The sequence below is a fragment of the Mustela lutreola genome, chromosome 16 (genome assembly GCF_030435805.1).
Source record: "Mustela lutreola isolate mMusLut2 chromosome 16, mMusLut2.pri, whole genome shotgun sequence".
Taxonomy (NCBI): Eukaryota; Metazoa; Chordata; class Mammalia; order Carnivora; family Mustelidae; genus Mustela; species Mustela lutreola.
This window is the reverse complement of record NC_081305.1, coordinates 49,606,001-49,625,250: the sequence shown is the minus strand read 5'-3', so window position 1 is coordinate 49,625,250 and position 19,250 is coordinate 49,606,001. Positions and strand designations below refer to the sequence as shown.

Here is a 19,250-nt window from a genome sequence, read left to right as displayed (position 1 = left end):
ACGCTCGCATTGCACATTCAGACGTACACAATACCATCACGCAGCCCGCCACATGCACCCCAGCCTTCTGTGTGGGACCCCTTTGGCCACTGATGGCAGCCGAACACCCTGAAGTTAAAGACCATGGTCCCTGGGCAGGACCCAGTCTGGGTTTGGCTCTGGGCTCTGCTCCTGCTCCTGATCCAGGTGGGAGCTCAGGTGTTACCTTGGTCACCCATGCACCCCGACCCGTGAACTGAAGAGGGTCCTAGCAGGTGAGCCAACGTTTCTGGGGGGGGGGGAGCTGGAGGAGCGAGGAGCATGCTGCTTTGTCAGTGTTAAGTATTATGATTAGGATTAAGCCTTACTTAATTAAGTAACTAATACTTAATTAGCACTGCCCCGGGTCCCTTCGGGCCTTCTGGGAATTTTCGTCCTCCCACCCTGCCCTGGGGCCCCCCACTGGGTCATTATCACCTCCCAGTTAATCCTCAGCTGCTGCCACCAATTAACACCCTCTGCAGCCTCCCCTGCCCCTGCCTGCCCCTGCCCATCTGCACTCCCCCCTTCCCAGCTCCACCCTGCCCCAGCCGCCTCCAGCTTTTTTGGGACACATTCTTGGCCTGATGGTTCGTGCTACTTCACATTCATGGATAAGATGGCAGAAGGTCCTGATCCTGCTCCCCCCTCCCCCCCACTATGTACCTCCCTGTCTTGTTCTTTCCAGTATCCCCTACTCCAGGAAGCCCACCTGGATTGCCCAGGACAGGGGCCAGTGTCCCTAGTCCTCTCTATTGAAACTAGATTCAAGGGTCTTTGGGGTCACTCCACAGGCGCTGTTAACACCCCCCTCCCAAGTCCAGGCAACACCTAGGAGGCCACAGCAGGGGCCCTGGGGGGGGTGGTATGGGCCTGGGAGAATGTGACACTTGATCCAGCTCTGAGTTGTAACCTTGCTCTGGGCGGGAGGCCAAAGAAGGCGAGGAGAGGAAGACAGAGTGTTTGCAAACAGGGCAGTGGCCAAGAAGGGGCCGGGGTGAGGGTGGGGGGAAAGTGTGAAGGAGAGAGGGGCCCAGCTGGTGACTGGCAGCCGTGTCTGGGTGACTTTTCTCCTCCGGCTACACACACACTTGCCCAAGGTCCTGTGGACACACAAACCCAGGTCTGATGTCCATACATGCAGGGCCAAGCACACGCAGACTTCCGTGCTGTCCCCTCACACACAGGCTCAAACACTCGGACCCATCAAACACACAGTCACATCACCCACACAGGCCAGGACAGTCACACCCCACCGTGTCCCCCCCACACACCACGACTTGTGCACAGCCCTGGGCCCAGAGGCTTATGGACACACACCTCTGCAGAAATCCCCACTGCAGTCCAGCCGCAGTGCCCGTCTGTGGCAGCTCTGATGCTCAAGGCCTCTGCTAACACGTGGGCCCGCGCAGAGACGGGCTTTCCCAGTCCTGACATGCATCCACGCCAGCCTCTGGCATGAGGCACGGCCACACCGTGCGGCCATGTTTGGCTTCTGCGGGTCTCTCCCTGACAACATGCTATCGGGTCTTCCCCACAGGAACAGACCAGCAGCATCGTGGAGACCAAAGTGCCGGGTAAAGCTAGGTTTGAAAAGAGGGCGATGGCCAGCCCAGACTGTGGGCGGAAGATGCAGGGCTGGGGGAGTGGGGGAGACCCGGCCCAGGAGGAGAGACGGGACTGGAAGACAGGGACACAGAGGCGGTGACACAGAACCAGACAGGTGCATTTATTGAGCAGACATCTCTGAGGCCCTTCTGTTGGGCCAGGACTGCGCCGGCTCCATGGGGCACCTCACAGGACAGGTGGGACCCCTGTCCCCGCAGGACACACAGAAGAACCACATGGACCTAAGCTGACAGCTGGAAGGGGATGAGCGTCCCGGAGGGCAGGGAGCAGAGGAGAAGGAGGCGGTGGGAACACAGGGGCGGTGACCTCGCCTGCCAAGGGCAGGCCTCACTGAGCAGGGCAGCTGAAGCACCCAGGGTGTGCGGGAGGCGAGGGAAGGAGCCACAGGATTTCGGGCAGGGGGGAAAGCAGGTGCCAAAGCCTTGGGGAACGGCGATGGTGGGATAGGCATGCAGCTGTCTCAGGGGCCCCCTAGGCCACAGGAGGGATGGCCATGTGGGAGGTAAGGAAGAAAGGAAGAGGGAAACGGGTAAAAAAGAAGCCAAAAGGCAGCACAAGAAGGTGGAGGCAGCCTTAGGACATGGGCACGCAGTTCCGTTCCCGTATCTCCGCAGGCAAGGTGGGCTCGGGCAGCCCCCCTCACTCTCCATCCTCCTCGCCATCCCCCTCCTCCACCTCTTCAGCTTCCCCCTCCTGCTGCCTCCAGGGACGCCCCAGGTAGTCCCGGATGGAGCTCACGGGGCTCCTCTTCCGGGGGTGAGGGTCCAGCAGTCCCCACAGGAGACTGTCGGCCATAGGTGTCAGGCCGAACCAGGGCTGAGGACGGTCCTCGGGCTGGCTAGACGCCTGCCAGATGAGGAAGTCCTCGTAGAAGGGGTCGGCCTCAACCAGGGGTTGGTCCCAGGGGAAGTAGCCAGTGAGCAGGCAGAACAGCAGGACCCCCAGCGCCCAGGCATCCAGGGCAGGCTGGATGGGCAGGCCCTCGGGCAGGGGCGGAGGGCAGCAGAGCTCAGGGGCCGTGTAAGGGATGGGCGGCCCAGTCAGGCGCAGCAGAGTCCCACGCGGCCTCGTGTGGCCAAAGTCGGTGAGCTTGACCCGCTGGCACGCCGGGTCACACACCAGTACGTTCTCGGGCTTGATGTCCCGGTACACCAGGCCCCGGGAGTGGATGTGCTCCAGGGCCGAGGCCAGCTGGGCCGCACAGCGCTGGACTGCCGGCTGCGGGAGGCCCACCTGCAGGGGACGGGTGTGAGGGCCTCCTGCCCCTGCGGACAGCTGGCTGGGGACTGAGACCATGCAGGCGCTCCTCAGCCCCGGGGGCCCAGGACAATGAAGGACCTCCAACAGACTTGCCATGGGGAGGCCCAGCGTGCCCCGTAGGGACTGTGAGCCCTGGGGAGGTCTAACATGACCCCCTCGAGGCCTGGGCTGAGCCCATGGGGGCGAGTGAGTCTCGCTAGGGTACAGTGTTGGTTCTGTGGTGATCTATGAACTCCAAAGGAGACCAGGGAGGGGCCCACCTACCCACCTTGGGCTGGATGAAGGTGATGAGGTCTCCATACAGGACGGGCTCTGTCAGGAAGCTGTAGGAGTAGGCCGACTCAATGCCAATGCCGTAGGCCGTGACTATGGCTGGGTGCGTGCCCAGTGAGAGGCCCACGCAGAACTCATACAGGAAGCCACGGAGGGAAGTGGACGCCTTTGGGAGCTGTTTCAACGCCAGGGTCGTGCCTGGGACAGCAGGGACAGGAGTGGAGGGAGTGAAGGAGCCAAGGGTCACCCTGGCCACCCCCTTGCCCCCCCAGCCCAGACTCTCTCCCCAACGCCACTGCCACCTCCTCCCTGCCATACAACCCTACATGCCACGTGGCCACAAAAACACCGTCCGTGGTAATTAATAAGAACAGTAACGCAGCATTTGGTGATTTTCTGCTCTGCTGTGTTGGAACAGATGGGGGCCCCCTGGGAAACTGCACTCGGAACTCCAGATGACTTCGTTTGGCTCCTGGTTCCAGCAAACCCGAGCCCCAAAGCCACAGGGAATGCGGAAGGGAAGCTCTGCCCTAGGGACGCCATCCCTGGAAGGAACCTTCATGCAAACAGTTCTCAAGAGTGTAGGTCCCCTGAGAGCAGGAACTCTGGCTTCTTCACCTGCAGAGTCACCCGCTGCCCTCACCAGGAGCCCAGGAGTGATGGACAGAGGTCACCTCCTTGCCTCACATGCGGACCACTGTCCTTCTGTCCCCCGGCTGGATGCAGCAATGCCCTGGACCTCAGCCATGGTGGCATGTGCCACTGTCAATTCTGATGGCGTCCGTCCCTTGGGGCTGTGAGTGCTGGGCCCCAGACCCCTCCGGCTCAGGGGCCCGCATCCAGGAGGTACAACGAAGCATGGTCCCCTGGGCCCCCCGTTAGGCCTCGTGCCTCCATAGTCCAGGAGGGCCCATGTCTGGACCTCTTGCTCCTTGCATCAGTCTCTGATATGGGCTGAACCATGCACCCCCGTCCCCGAATCCAGAGGTGGAAGAAGTCCTCACGGCCTTTTGCAGAACAGAGCCCTGTCTGGAGATAGTCTTGAAAGAGGTAAAACGCGGTCCCTGGGGTGGGCCCCAATCCACTGTGACCAGTGTCCTTAAAGAACGAGGAACCGGACGCAGACACACAGGTGTGGATACACAGGGACACACCTGCTTGGGGACTTCCGCCTCCAGGAGCTCAAGAAGGTGGACTCCTGCTGTTTGAGGCCAACCAGCACCCCTGCCCCAGCCCCAGCATGCAGAGCTCGGCGCCAGCTGGCAGGGCGCACTTGCAAAACCCTCCCCCTGTGCAGGCTGGAGCTCCGCCGTGGAGGCAGGCCTCACGGACTCAGCTCTGGGTTCCAAGCACTGAGCACTGAGGGCTGAGTCCCTGGGCAGCCTTGCTAGGCGCGCCCTGTGTCAATGCTGACTCTGAGTTCCATCCACACTGTGCCTGGCTCAGGGGACCAACAGAGGATGTGTGCATGCCCGGCCAGAAAGTTCCAGATGAAGCCAGCCCCCAGAGGATGACCACAGGGAGGGCTCTGTCTGCTCCTCTTTCTCTCGGGTACTATAGCCATTGACACATGCTCAGTCACCCACATTCTCGAAGGAGGAGCTGAGGCTCAGAGAGGGCAGGGGAGAGCCCCAAGAACACACAGCCTTGTGGGGGGAGCAGAGGCAACACTCGATTCCTGCTGACACTCCCGGCCTCAGCTGGCACCTGTCGTGACCCATTCAACCACCCTCTGACCCTCCTGCATCTGTCTCCAGGCCCTGGTACCTTTCTGACGATGGGTGACCAGCAGGACCCGGCCAAAGCGGCCCTGGCCCAGGGAACGCACTTGTTGGTAAAGCTCGTCCACCTCGGCCCGGACCAGGGTTTGCGCACTTAGCGCCATCATGTCCTCTAGCTCCAGGGCTGCCTCCTGGCCCTGCCGGAGCTCCTCTGCCGTGAGGCCCCCTAGGTCCTCCTCAGCTACATTTTCGGCAGCCCCTGCCTCCACCTGTTCCTCATCTGACTGTTTGCCGGGCATCTCTGTGGGGCAGAGTAGAGACAGTGACCCAGGGCCCAGGTCCTGCTAGACATGGGTCTGAGGAAAGAGGGGGCCGGAGGTCTGGACTCCTGGATCTGAGGGAGGAGGGTCTGGGGGCCTGGACTCTTGGATCTGAAGGAGGAGGGAGCGGGGGCTCTAGATTCCTGGGTCTGAGGGAAGAAGGGGCTAAGGGCTCAATGACACTTTTCATTGTGACTCAGTCTCCCTCTTCATTGGAGCATCTGAGGAGTGGGGAGACCAGTTGCTGGTCAGGGTAAGGTCAAGCCTCAGGTCGCAGATGGCTCTCACCCCTGCCCCCACATCCTGGCACCACCCAATGGCCCAAGGGTGAAAGATGAACCAGATAACTTGAGACACCCCCCAACCTTGTTTCCAAAGCAAACAGACTTGGGCCCTGGGGGTGGATGAGTAGCCTCTTTCTCCTAAGAGCAAACAGGTGCTATCTCCCTCCAGAGGCTGGAGAGGGCAGCCACGCACACCAGGGCCTTGGAGGACGGCTGGAACCTGGGTGGGAGCAAGCACTTGGGAGCACCAAGTCCTTGAGACACCTGGGGTCCAACTCTTACACCCCCAACCCCTCCTCCTCCCTCAGACCCAGGAGTCCAGGCCCCCAGCCCCTCCTCCCTCAGACCCAGGAGTCCAGGCCCCCAGCCCCTCCTCCCGCAGACCCAGGACTCCAGGCCCCCAACACCTCCTCCCTCAGACCCAGGAGTCCAGACCCCCCAGCCCCTCCTCCCTCTGACCCAGGAGTCCAGGCCCCCAGCCCCTCCTCCCTCAGACTCAGGAGTCCAGGCACCCTGCCCCTTCTCCATCAGACATGGAGTCTGGACCGCCAGCCCACCCCTCTCCTGGAACGTTATACAACTCACACATCTTATGACTCCCAGACTCTGCTTCCCTAACACTTAACCATTCTAGAGCCTCGAAGTTCAGCCCCTGACCCCCTGAGGCACCCGGGACTTGGGTCAGCTGTGTGCTTCACTCTCAGGTGCTGCCTACCTCAGGCTGTTTAACCCTTGCCTCCTCCTGACCTGCGCTCCGGCCTCCAAACCTCACCTTCTCCAAGCTTGCCTGACCCTTCGCTGCGCTGTGGTCAGTGCCCAGCTCTAGATCCCATGCCAGCAGAGGCCTGCCCAGGAGCAGACCCCGCCCCCACCTAGGGGGTCGTAAGCCCCGCCCCTAGACCCGCCTCTTCTACCCCACTAGGGCCAGAGCGACATCGTGTGTTGACTCCTAGAACTGGCTGCCACCAGAAATCTGTCCCAGACCCAGGCCCAGAGCCTCCTCCACTCTCACACCAGGGAGTCCAGGCCCCCAGTCCCTTCCTCCCTCAGACCAGGAGTCCAGACCCCAGGCCCCTCCTCCCTCAGACCAGGAGTCCAGACCCCAGGCCCCTCCTCCCTCAGACCCAGGAGTCCAGACCCCAGGCCCTCCTCCCTCAGACCAGGAGTCCAGACCCAGCCCTCCTCCCTCAGACCAGGAGTCCAAGCCCCTGTGGAGGATGAACTCATTTCTCTAGTTTGGCCCTGACATAACCCCACCCAGCTGCCCCATCAATACCCCAGTGACAGGTCAGACACAAGTGTTTCGTGAGGGGTGTTCAGGGGGTCGGACACTGGGGTCCTGTTTGGGGAAAGAATGAGACAACCAGATTCCAGAACGATGCAGTGAGAGATGATGTCAGACTTGGGGCTGAGGGGAAGCAGGTGGTGGAGCAACTGGGAGGGGAGGGGTGGGGGGAGGTCCTCATTCTGCATCTACAGATTTCAGAGTTGGTGGGGGAGGCAAGGTAGGCACTCCTGGGCCTGATGGAGGAGGGGCTGGGGGCCCAGGATTCACATTATTTCCTTGGTTTGCTGCAAGATGACCACTGTGAAACTCCCTTCATTTTTTTTAAACAAACCTTTAATTCAGAATAGTTTTCAGTTTCCAGAACAGCTGGAAGGATTGTGCGGAGAACGGCCAGGCCGTCCCCAGCTCCCCACCAGGTTGGTATCTCACGCAGGCAAGGGCACATTTGTCCAAACAAAGGAGTCATCAGTCATCAGTCAGGCTAGACCCTGCATAGACTCTGGATCAGGTCTCAGCAGCGCTTCCGCCAACCGCCTTCTGTCCTGGGTCCGAACCAGGACACCACACAGCACTTGGTGAACCCACTCTTTTGAGTCTAGAAAGCACACAGGGCAGATTCCCTGGGAGGGGGAGCCTGAGCTGGGCCTTGGGAAGGGCCTGGGATGCCCCGTAGGTGGGAAGCCCCAGGCATCAGGCTCATGCTGCAGGCTGGAGGGGCAAACGTCCCAGCTGGGCCCAGGGCTCTCAGTGCAGACTCCGAGGCCCACAAAGCTGGGACAGCCCCACACCTCGCCGTGCCGGTAGGGAGCTGGCACAATGGGGAGCAGAACCCCTCCTCCAGCAGGAGCAGAACTGAAAAGATGTCGAAAGAAGGAAAACCAAGTCCACCCCGGATAGCCCAACAGGTGAGGCCGAAAACCATGGGAGACAGAGGTCACCTGGGTATAGGTTCCAACGAGGCTGGAGAGGGCTTGGAGGCACTGAGCTGTGAGTAAAGTTCTCGGGAGAGGATGCACTATGCGCAGAGGGCCCATGGCAGGACAGTGCGTGTGTGTGTGCAAGGATTTAGGTCCAGACAGGATGAGTGACTGCCCCAGTGTCACCCGGAGTCGAGGGAAATGGAAGAGGTGGAGGGTGAGGTTTCCATGGAGCTGGATCTTGAGAACTCAGACATAGTGCCACAGATTGCGAGAGTCAACCAGGTGTCAGTGGGGACGAGTGGCCCTGTCAGAGCTCCGTGAGAGGCACTCGGCAGGTCCCCGCAATGTGGAAACGTGTCTACGGGGAGCAGAGCCTTCCTTCAAGAAGGCACAGTCAGGACAGAAGGAAGAGGAAGGGTCCTTGAGAGAGGAGGCAGCTGGGGGCCTGGACTCCAGTCTGAGGGAGGAGGGGCTGACTCTTGGACTCCCAGGTCCTCTGCTGAGAGGGGAATTGTGCTTCCCAGTCCAGCCCTCAGCAGGGAGAGACGCACTGTGTTCCATCTCCGTCCTCCAGGGAGCAGCTGTCATCCAGGTGGCCGGGGAGGGGGGGTTACTGGGGGAGGGGCCATTGGCCCAGACTCTGACCACCTGTCTCCGTCACCTGGTCAGGGAGCTCCCCGATCTGTCCCCATCCTCCTGCCATCTTTGTCCTCCTCCTCCTCTTCATCTGTCCACTCCTCCAGGCTTGCTCCCCCCTCTTCCTCCTCCTCCCCATCTTCACTAGACATGCCCCCCAAGCCCCCAGGTCCCTCTCTGTTCCTCTCTAGCCCCCAGTCATCCCCCAAGAAGTCCAGGACAACCAGTGGGGGGCTCCTCGTTTCAGGATCCAGGTCTAGGAGCCCCTGGAGCAATGCCAGAGCCGGGGGAGCAAACTGGTCCCAAGGGGGGGGTGGCCGAGGGGGTTGGGGCCTGGTGGTCATCCAGCCAGCAAAGGTCTCAAACTCGGGGTCCGGGGCCAGTGCCACATCCCAAGGGAAGCAGGCAGTGGCAGTACAGAAGAGAAGCACCCCCAGGCCCCAGGAATCCAAAGCTGGTCGCAGGGGAAGGGTCTCAGGTGGCAGCAGGAGGCAGAGCTCGGGTGGGGCAGAGGGTAGTGGCCCTGGTGGGGCAGGGGTTGGACTGCCCTCGGGCCGGGTCAGACCCAAGTCACCTAGGGCCACACGGCTGCAGACAGGGTCAAAGACCAGCACGTTGTCTGGTTTGACATCCGCATGGACGAGCCCCCGGCCATGGAGGAAGTCCAGGGCTCCAGCCAGCTGGGCCATTACCCGCTTCACCAGCAGCTCTGGGAGGCCCTGGGGTCAAGGAGAGATGAAGGTCAGGGTGTCTTGGCTCCTTCTTTATTTGGTTTCTTGAAGTTCAAGAATTCAGAACTTCAGACCAGTGGCTACCTCTAGTGTCCCCCAACATCATCTCCAGATTATCCTCAGCCACACCTTGTTACAACCTCTGTATTCCAACCCCCAGTATGTCATCACCGGAACCTCAGACTGAACCAGAAGCTGTTTTAGCTTCCATCAAGCTTTCTTCTAACCCTAACTCAAACCCCCTCCTCACATATCCTGTCTCCTCTAGCCTGATCTCCCAGATCTGCAATGGGAACTGAAATCTCATACTTAATCCCAATCTTAGTTCCTACTAATTTAGATTCTACTGCTAGTAGAATTCCTACTAATTTAATTCTCTAACTCAGACACCACTCTGAAGTCAGTTTACTTCATTGGATTGATAAATCAATCCATCCGTCAAACCACTCATCCATTCAAGTTTACACAGCAGTGTTTCTGCTTAGCTTCCATTCTACCAGCCAGTCAGCAATCCAATAAAGTATTGAATTATTTGTTATCCAAAATCCATCCATTTGTTCTTCCTTGCTTCCTTCCATTTATCTGCCATCCATCCATCCATCCACTCATCCATCCAACCATCCATCCATCCATCCTCCATCCATCCATCCACTCATCCATCTATCCACCCACTCACCCATCCATCCATCCATCCATCTACCCATCCATCCATCCATCCATCCATTGCTCTGCCCATTCATCTGTCTCCCTCCCTTCTTTCTTTCCCTCTGCTTATCTCTAACCCTGTCTGAAATCCAAAATTTATTCCTAAAATTGGCTCCATCCTAATCTTCAAACTCATGTACCCTCAGAATCTCATGAATTCAGTCCTGACCTGGTCTCCTCAGCAGAAAAAACTTCATTACTCCTCTCCGATCTCCAACTCATTCTGTATACATATCCTCAACCATCCCATCCATGCTTTCTACACCCATTACCAATCTATAATCAACCCACACAACTCCACGCATGCCCACACTCCCAATCCCGGTGCGAACTAAAATCTCACCCCTAATCTCATTCCCACCCCAACCCCAAGTCCCTGCCCATGCAAACTTGTGTTGGGATGGTTGGGTGGATTAGGTTAGGGTTAGGCATGGGATTGCACTGAGAGAAATAAGGAGGGTGTCTAGGGCTTAGGGAAGGGCTAGGCTGAGCACTGATTTGGGTGTCAGGATTGGAGCTAGAAATGGGTTAGGGACAGTTGTACATAGGATAAGCCATTCTGGCCTTTGGTCCCCACCCGCCTCACCCGTTCCTTCAGCATCCCGCTGAGGTCCCCATATGGCGCGTACTCCTGGGCAAAGGCGAAGTGTCGGGGGCTTTGCAGCGGTCCTGCCAGAGTCTGCAGTAAGCCTGGGTGTGAAGAGACACAGCGGCCCACACAGAACTCTCTCAGGAAGGTGGTCCTCAAGACCGAATCCCGACGAAGGACCTTCAGGGCCACAGCAGGTCCTGCCAGGTAGAGGGGAGCAGAAGGGAACTCAGAGAGCTCTGATCTTGCTGTGGGACCTTAGGCAACGTGCTTAACCTCTCTGAACCTCAGATGTTTCATGTGTAAACAAGAATGGGAGGGAATAGTGTCTGACATCTCTCAGCTTCCAGTCTGTCCTTGTGTGAAGTAGGGGTTAAAGGTGACCATCCCTGAGGACTCCCTATTCGGCTGTGTGGCCTCACGCAACTGCTTTACCCTCTCTGAGCCTCAGTTTTCTCTTGAGTCAAGTAGGGAACATGGAGACCTGAGCTCCAATAACTGCACTCCTGCCTTGCTGTGTGGCCCCAGGCAAGTCAGCCTTCCTTGGGCTAGCTCTGTTTATTGGAAGATCAAAGAGCTCTTAACTTTCTGAGTGCCCCCGTCCAGGGTTCCTGTCATCTCCTGGGGATGCCCCTTGTCTCTGTGGCTTCTGAGAATCCTATTCTAGGGACATGCTGGAGCCTGCCCTTTGGTGGCCAAACTCACCTCCTTGGCGAGGCCGGGCAAGGAGTACGCGGCCATAGGAGCCAGAGCCGAGCTCTCGGATGAGGCGGTACGGGACACGTAGATTCCTCACTGGGGTCACCCTGGTGGCTGTCAGCTCCACGAGCCGTTGGAGGGCTGTAGCTGTGTCCTCCTGTCGGAGAGGAGCAAAGGTGGGGAGGGGGTGAGTCTGGGGCCCCCTCAGAGTGGTGGGGGAAACTGGAGGTCCAGCCCAGGGCTGGGGTGGGGTGCCAGGGTAATGGGGTCATTGTCCCCAGGGAGAAGGATGAGTCACAGTGACTCACCGGCCTTGGGCCACCTGTTTTTGTGTCCTGGCAGGGTCAGGGTGATTGTCTCAGAGACCCTGCCCATCTGTGGGAACCACCAGAAGCCCCCAGCTCTGGCTGGGACTTCACGCTCCGCTCACACAACCTCCACTGCACCCGTCTCTCTCTCCATCCTCTCCCTGTGCTTCCCGTTCTTTATTTCCGAGTCCATTGCCCTGAGTCTAGCTTTGTGTCCTCAGGTTGGTGTTATTCTGGGTCTCTCTGTTTCTCTGTTTCCCTGTCTCTCCCATCCCTCTGTATTTGTCCATGTCCCTCTTTGTGTTTATCTCTGACTCTGTTTTTCTGCCTCTCTCTCTTTCTCTTTCCCTGTTTTCCATCTCTCACCTCTGGGTCCCCATCCTCATGGTTCTCGGGCTCCCTGAGCTCCATTTCAGAGACCCCTGGCGTCCGCTGGACCTTGCCCGAGCCAGTACCCCTTGTCTGGGTTGCCTGCGTCCCGCTGTGCCCCCACAGAGCTGAGGTCTAGAGCCCGTTGGAAAGGGTCAGCCTCTGTCTCTCTCTGCCTGTCCGAGTCAGAGGATTTCTTTGCCGACCTCTGCCGGACTCCTGCCTCCGGACAGCCCCGTCTCTGTCCGTCTGTACTATCCTGCTGATCTCTCTGGTCCGTCTCACACCTCCGTCCCCTCTCCAACCTCGCGGTATCTTTGCTTCTGTGTGACTGTCTATCTCCCAGTCTCTCTCCACCAGCCTTCCTGCCACTGTCTTGCCCCTATCCCAGCTCTCGATTCTCTGGGTGGGTCTCCCTATCCTGTGTCTTGTCTCCCACACTCTCCCCACTGTTGTCACCACTGTTTGTCGTTCAGGATATCCCACACTTTCACTCTTTCTCTGTTCTCCCACTTGGCTGCACTCTGGCCTGCTTTCCCCAGTGTCTCTCTGTCTCCCTCCTCCCGTCTTTGTTCCTGACTCTCTCTCAGAGCCTTTGTCCCTCCCTTTCTCTGGGCCTGAGACAGGGGTGTGTGTGACAGCTCAGAGACATCCTGTCCCCCCCACACCCCTCCCTCACCCCCTCTGACCCGCTGCCCCCCTCCCTCCCCCTTCCAAACTTAGACCAGCTTGGACTCTGGGCTCTGGTCCCAGGACAGAGGGGACAAAATGTATTGTGAACCCCCAAGGGCCAGACCTGATGGCAGTGAGAAAAGGGGAGCCAGGGCCCCTTCACATACCTTACTTGGGATGGGAGACCCAGAGCACCATGATTTGTGCCTTCCTCCATGGGATGGGAGTCTGGCCTCCAGGAATAAGGGAGACTGTTCCCAAAGCCCTGTTCTTTAATACCAGGTTCCCACCCCAGCTGCCTTCTCCCTCAGAAGCAGGAGTCCAGGCCCCCAGACCCCTTTTCCCTCAGACCCAGGAGTCCAGCCTCCTCCAGCCTCCTCCCTCAGACCAAGGAGTCCAGGCCCCCAGCCCCTCCTCCCTTAGACCCAAGATACCAGACCGTCAGCCTCTCCTCCCTCAGATCAGGAATCCAGACCCCATCTCCTCCTCCCTCAGACCCAGGAGTCCAGCCCCCCAGTCCCTCCTCTCTCAGACCCAGGAGCTCTAATAACCAGGTGATGCACTGGGGAAAAGAATTTTTTATGTTCTCAGCACCTGCCCTGAGCCTGGTTCTGGGTGGGGCTGGGGTGGGGCTTTACCCTGGATCCTCCCAGCCATCCAACAAGGGTAAGGATTTATCCCCAGTTTACAGAGCAAGAGACTGAGGTTGGGAGCTGAGACTGCCTTGCACAAGGTCAGAGTGGGAGGAGGCATCTGGCGGGCCCTGAGCCAGGTCTGAGTGACTCACAGCCCTGAGTTTTGCCCGACTTGGTTTCACTACTACTACAATCCTGCTATTAATAAAGACACAGCAACGACGCTACCCAGACTCTGGAAGGATCCCGGGGGAAGCTGGCGAGCACGTTGCCCCTGGGAACCCAGGCAGGGGGTGGGGCGTGTAGCAGAGAGAGAACTTCCTTTGCTCTTTGATTTTTGGGGGGTTTGCTGGTGACAACCTCTGCAAATGTGCAGAGAAGCCCGAAGAGCCCACAGTGCCCACCCTCCAGCGTCCTGACCAGACTTCTCCTGTTGGCATTTTCCAGTGCTCGCTGTATCTGTTTCCTGGCAGGCGGAATGAAGTATTGCAAAGTCGGTTGCAGCCTACCAAAATCTTCTTGGGTGAAATGGTGTCCCAGCTGGTGCCTGCTTTCAAATACTCCAGCAAGAGAACATCCACCAATGGCCGGGGAGTGGGGTTGCGGGGAGGAAGGCAGCGACGGGAGCCATGCTCACCTAGCAAAGTGCGACACCAGGTTCCTTTTACTCTTTATTTTTGGTTATGCTGGACGTATTTCCTCATGAAAAGCTGACTTGTCAGACACACGACAGGCAGCTCGAGAGTGCATTGCCACACTGCGGTCTCCCGCTCTGTGACGGAAGGGATCTTTCCCAGCTCAGTTGCAAAGCTTTTATTGATTGCATTTTGTGGCATTGAACAGTCATTCCAGAAGTCCAGCTGGCACCCAGTCCTATTCTGTGTGCCCCAGTTTGCCCAAGTAAATCCTCTGTTGATGCCACAGTTGGGTCAGTAATGGGTGAAGACGCCCAGCTTCTGGGGAGCTTTCCGTTGCTGTGCCTTTTGTACTATTTGAATTTTTTTTTTTTTTTTTAATTTAAGACTTTGTGGAATCCTCCCTATAAGCCGTGGACCGGTAGAACGATGGTTTCCAATTCACTGATGGGGAAACTGAGGCAGTGGTCTGCAGTCACTGAGAGGAAGAGATAGGCCTCCAACGAGGGTCTGTGGCCTCCAGGCTGCTCCCTGTCCCCTGGCTGGGCAGCTGGAGGAAGGCAGACCCCCCGGTGTCTGACCGGAGCCGAATTCTTCCACTGGGGACTTTGGGCCGGATGTGTGTACCCAGGGGGCCTGCGGGGACCACAGAGCAGCTGTTCAGCTAAAGCCAGAAGGTCAGGCTGTGGAGCCACCTGGGTCTGCTGGGAGGAGGGTGAGGGGGGACGCTGCAGGCCTCACTGCCCCACTCCAGGCCCCCTGGGAGGCTCACTGATGATCCAGGGAGCTTTGCACCTCCCCATTTAGCAGCGATGCCCCACAGGGTCACCCGGAGTGACCTGGAGAAGGCGGGTGCAGGCCGGGGATGCTCCAGTCCGGGCCCCCAAGGTGCACACACCCTCATTAAAGTTGGCCTCTAGGCCTCCAGCCCGTCCCCTCCGCCTGTCCCCAGGGGCTCTTCCGGGGACTGTCCTAGTTCAGTCCCTCCTGGCCCAGCAAGTGCTCTCCCACAAGTGTCCAACTGCCCCCATGCCTCAGTGTCCTCCTTATGAGATGCGAGCAATTGCAGGTTCTACCCAGAGCGTTCTCTGAGTGAGGGACATTTCACATTACAGTATGTGTTACATTTATAATATGTTACATATTGTATATAATAGAATAATAGATGTAACCTGCATTACCTTGTATAATATATTATGTATAGTATGTACCATCGTATGCATAGTAGTGTATATATCTTATATATTTTTAAATTGTTATTTTTTAAAGATTTTTAATTTTATTTATTTATGAGAGAGAGCAAGAGAGCACAAGCAAGGGGAGCAGCAGGGATAGGGAGAAGCAGTGTCCCCACTGAGCAGGAATCCTGATGGGGGCTCGATCCCAGGACCCCAGGATCATGACCTGAGCCGAAGGCAGATGCTTAACCCACTGAGCTGCCCAGGTGTCCTGGTTATATACGTATTTTAAAGATTAGATGTTTAAAGTAATCTCTACACCCAATGTGGGGCTCAAACTCATGACCCAAAATCAGGAGCCACACACTCCACCAACTGAGCCAGCTGAGCACCCTATTATTTATATATTTTATATTTTTTTCCAAATAAGTTTACTAAATAAAATATATATGGAAAGATCACATAAAAAATTGAGTTACACTTCAAAGACTGTGAACTTGACAACTTAACCCACTTGCCCTCCCACCCCAGTGCCAGGCCAAAAAAAAAAAAAAGATAATTGAAGAAGAAAAAAAAGTGATAAAATTAAATTGATTTGTTTTGTCTAGAAAGAATAAGATGACAAACTGATAAATCAAAATCTTGGCTTTTAATCGTTATTGTGGTACAGTTGACAGTCTGGTGATGAAGCCTGGGCTGTCTTCACTCCTGGTTCTGAGAACATAATTCTGTTTTCTCTCTGGTACCCCATGGTACCCCTTGGCTCATACGTTCGTTGAATAAATATTACCAAATAAAATAATAGATGAGTGGCGCCTGGGTGGGTCAGTCATTAAGCGTCTGCCTTTGGCTCAGCTCATGATCTCAAGGTCCTGGGATCGAGCCCCACATCGGGCTCCCCCCTCAGCAGGGAGCCTGCTTCTTCATAGGCACAGAAAACCTTGCTGTGGAATATTTTAGCCAATGCACCCAAAGTATCCCAAATAACCTAATGAGTACCTGTCTGTCCACCACTGTCCAGCTGAAGACAGAGAACGTTTTTACTATAATTGGAACCTGTGTTGTCCTTACCCCAGTCCAAATCTTCCCCCTCCCTCCCTGAAGTAACCACTATCACTAAAGAGGTATTTGTTATTAATGAGAAAAGTGCATTTGCTATGTATGGATAAACACATAGCTGCAATAGGGGGTTCACCATGCCTGTAGTTAAATGTTGTATAAATAGTATCACATCGGTGACCTTCCCCAGCTGGCTTTTGTCCTCACCAGCTCAACCCCGAGTTTGCAAACTTCATCTGTGTGGTTACACGGAGCTCAGGCTCTGTGCTTGGCAGGGATGTTGAGTATTCTAGCCCGTGAAGCTGCCCTCTTCCAGGGATCCGGTTCTGTGGATGATGGATCCTTTATGTCTCTCCCATCCTGCGCTCTTACAAGCCGGGATGCAAAGAATATTCTCCCTCCCGTGTGCTCCCCCATGCTAAGGGGCTCACTTTGGTACTGTCGCGCGCTCTCTGAGGGGGTTCTATCTGGCATCGCCCTATTATTGTCATTCTTTAAAGTTCATAGGCCCCTCTGAGAATCTGAAGAAAGCCATAGGGACTGGCACCGTGTGATACAGAAGCCACCAGCCACATGTGGCTCTTAAGCCCTTGAAACGTTGCTGGTCCAAATTGAGAACTCCTGGGAGTGCAAAACAGACCGTGGCTTTCAAAGACTTAGCTCCAGAGAGAAGAAAGCTCTCTCCCTGACAACTTTTCTATTAATTCCATGACACCGTGGCAATGTTTTGCGTATATGGTCCCCTGCATTATTTGTGGATTTCGTATCTGCAAATTCATCTACCCACTAAGTTTCCTGCGGTCCTCAGATCCGAGTGGGAAGGTGTAGGGCAGTGAGAATTTGAGCCTGCTGTGTTGCGTGCGGGGACCCTCGGCTTCCTTGCTCCCCCGTCACCCTGCAAACACCTTTCACCCTCCCTCTGGTATTCTGGCTAATGCCACATTTTTCGCAGTATTGTGCCTTTTTGTTGTTGACTTCATGGTTGTAAGAGGCCCCCAAGCACAGCAGTCCCAGAATGCTGGGATGTGTCTTACACAGAAAGATCTGTGTTCCTTGAGCTTCCTTCCAGCCTGAGTTAATGGTGCTGTTGGCCTTGAACTCAGCATGAGCGAGTCAACAGTGTCTATCAGGCGAGGTGTCCTCAAACAGAACACACGCGAAACAAGGTTATGTACTGACCCATTAATGAGGATAGTGTGACAAATGCTTATAGGAACCCAACCCCGTCTTTACCCAGGGTCAATGTTTCCATTTTCACTGATTCCACGGTCACTACGACTTCAGAGACCACAACCACCACAAAGAAGGAGACTCAAGTGTACTGAGAGACAGGAATAAGGAGGTTCCCTATGCTGAACCCAAGAAAGCATCAAAATTATTTTCACCTTTTTTTCTTTTTTACTTTTGGAAAAATGGAAACGTGATTTGGCAGACAGTGTCCAGGGTGACCCTACTGGATCTCTGTAGAAGTCTAGAGACCACAGGTTAAGAACCACTGCCTCACCCATGTTCACTGGGCTGTTGGCCACGGTCCCTCACATAAGTGGCCCATAATCCCACCTTCCTCCTGGCCTCTGGTATCTCCCTGTAGAGTGTCCCACCCACCACCCCGAGAGCATCTAACACTCAGAGCCAACATGTGTCCCTCTCCTCAAGAGCCTCCCATGGCTCCCTATTACCCTTGGGAGAGAGTCCAAGCTCCCCAGCCTGGCCCCTGAGCCCTTCTGGACGGGGCGCTTGCCTCATCTTATCTGCTGCCCCGCCCTATCTCACCCGACACCCCAGTCACAGGGAAGGACTCACAGTTCCCTGGAGCACACTGGATTCTCTCTCCCTCTCCTCAGGAAATGTGTGTGAGACGACTGACGGATGGCCGGAGAGCGTTTGTAATGGCTCCGTAAATCCCGCGTGATTAACGATAATTATAGCTAGCATTCACTGAACTGTGTATTACCAGCCCCTGTGCTAATCCTCACAGCAGCCGGGAAAGGTAGGTCCTATTATTAGCTCCGTTTTATAGTTGAGGGAAGGAAGACGCGCAGAGATTAAATCCCTTGCTCTGTGTCCCACTAGGGGTCAAGGCGCAGCTGGACTCCGCATTTCACATGCCCGCCCCCAACCCCCGCCCCAGCCTCTCTGGTGTGGGCGGAGGTGTGCGGGCCAGGAGCTAGGGACAGACATGTGTCAAGGTTGCCGACTTCTCTTGTTTCCATTCCAATTTAGCACACAATTCCTGGGGCCTGGACGAGAGCAAAGACAAGCAGAGGCCTGTCCTGTCTGGGATTCAAGTTAAAACAGATTGGGGGCGCCCGGGTGGCTCAGTGGATTAAAGCCTCTGCCTTCGTCTCAGGTCATGATCCCGGGGTCCTGGGATCGAGTTCTGCATCGGGCCCTCTGCTCAGCAGGGAACCTGCTTCTCCCTCTCTCTCTGCCTGCTGCTCCCTCTGCTTGTGATCTCTCTCTCTCTTTCTCTCTCTCAAATAAATAAATGAAATCCTTAAAAAAAAAAAAAAAGGTTAAAACAGATCGGTTGGATAATCCTGGAGTTTTGGAGCAGAATCTCTGGTTCTGGGGGCAGAGAGCAGGCGACGAGAGCTCCAGTCCCTGTCCTGCAAGGCCAACCTGCAGACCCTGGGATGGGACGGGTCCTTGCCCAAGGCCTGGAGGGTGTGGGACGCTATGGGGTGAAGCATCAGGGGGCTCTTTCTGGGGTGATAGAAACGGTCTGAGGTTGATCATGGTGACAGTCCCACGGCTCTGTGCCCACACCAAAGGTCATCAACTGTGCGTTTTAGTAGACGGATGGTGTGCTAGAAGAAGCCCATCTCAATAAAGCTACAAAAAGAAAGTCCTGCCATCAAGTGAGGTGCAGAGAGCGGGTCCACCCATGGATAACTGAGCGACTTTCAGCAACAATCCTGGAGTAACCTTTGGCATCACTCTCATGGTTTGGGGGAGGTGGTGGTTCTTTCTTTCTTTCTTTCTTAATACACTTCAGTTTTTAGAGCAGTTTTAGGTTCACAGCAAAACTGAGAAGCAGACACAGAGATTTCCCGTAGACCTCTGCCTCCACCTGTGCACATCCTCCCTCCCCCAGCATCTGCGTCCCCCACCAGAGGGTACGTTTGTCCCAGCCGACAACCCACATTGAAGCCGTCATGACGGAAAGTCTACAGCTTCCATTACGGGTCACTCCTGGTGTTGCCCGTCGCGTGGGCTTGGACGGACATATAACGGCGCATGTCTGCATTGTGGTATCACACAAAGCAGATTCACTGTCCTGAAAGTCCTCCGGGCTCCCCCATTCGTCCGCCCTCCCCT

The 19,250-nt window shown here is 56.2% G+C and overlaps 2 protein-coding genes across 3 annotated transcripts; both read right to left on the bottom strand.

Moving 5' to 3' along the window:
• Positions 1 to 1,726: 1,726 nt before the first annotated feature.
• Positions 1,727 to 6,364, bottom strand: SBK2 (SH3 domain binding kinase family member 2). Of its 2 annotated transcripts, none has more exons than XM_059150854.1 (4): positions 6,278 to 6,364; positions 4,948 to 5,202; positions 3,176 to 3,378; positions 1,727 to 2,880 (listed from the first exon to the last, which is right to left on the bottom strand). In XM_059150854.1, exons 2-4 carry the CDS (start codon positions 5,198 to 5,200, stop codon positions 2,287 to 2,289), a joined length of 1,050 nt encoding a protein of 349 aa, XP_059006837.1. In that variant the 5' UTR covers positions 5,201 to 5,202; positions 6,278 to 6,364; the 3' UTR covers positions 1,727 to 2,286. The 2 variants fall into 2 exon arrangements, with proteins under 2 accessions (XP_059006837.1, XP_059006835.1); XM_059150852.1 differs by having other exon boundaries at positions 6,221 to 6,337.
• A 750-nt stretch (positions 6,365 to 7,114) lies between these two features.
• SBK3 (SH3 domain binding kinase family member 3) lies at positions 7,115 to 18,066 on the bottom strand. The gene is made up of 4 exons (XM_059153224.1): positions 17,733 to 18,066; positions 11,080 to 11,230; positions 10,372 to 10,574; positions 7,115 to 9,068 (listed from the first exon to the last, which is right to left on the bottom strand). The coding sequence occupies exons 1-4, from the start codon at positions 17,862 to 17,864 to the stop codon at positions 8,379 to 8,381; spliced, it is 1,176 nt and encodes a 391-aa protein (XP_059009207.1). The 5' UTR covers positions 17,865 to 18,066; the 3' UTR covers positions 7,115 to 8,378.
• Between the last annotated feature and the right edge of the window lie 1,184 nt (positions 18,067 to 19,250).

Excerpts from the sequence above, each read along its gene's own strand:
- SBK2 (XM_059150854.1), bottom strand. The coding sequence starts at position 5,200 with ATGCCCGGCAAACAGTCAGATGAGGAACAGGTGGAGGCAGGGGCTGCC. Across the intron at positions 3,379-4,947 it reads GGTCACCCATCGTCAGAAAG|GCACGACCCTGGCGTTGAAA; the intron begins GTACCAGGGCCT and ends CTGCTGTCCCAG. Across the intron at positions 2,881-3,175 it reads TCACCTTCATCCAGCCCAAG|GTGGGCCTCCCGCAGCCGGC; the intron begins GTGGGTAGGTGG and ends CGTCCCCTGCAG.
- SBK3 (XM_059153224.1), bottom strand. The coding sequence starts at position 17,864 with ATGCTAGCTATAATTATCGTTAATCACGCGGGATTTACGGAGCCATTA. Across the intron at positions 11,231-17,732 it reads CCAGTGTGCTCCAGGGAACT|GAGGACACAGCTACAGCCCT; the intron begins GTGAGTCCTTCC and ends CCTCTCCGACAG. Across the intron at positions 10,575-11,079 it reads TGCCCGGCCTCGCCAAGGAG|GACCTGCTGTGGCCCTGAAG; the intron begins GTGAGTTTGGCC and ends TCTACCTGGCAG.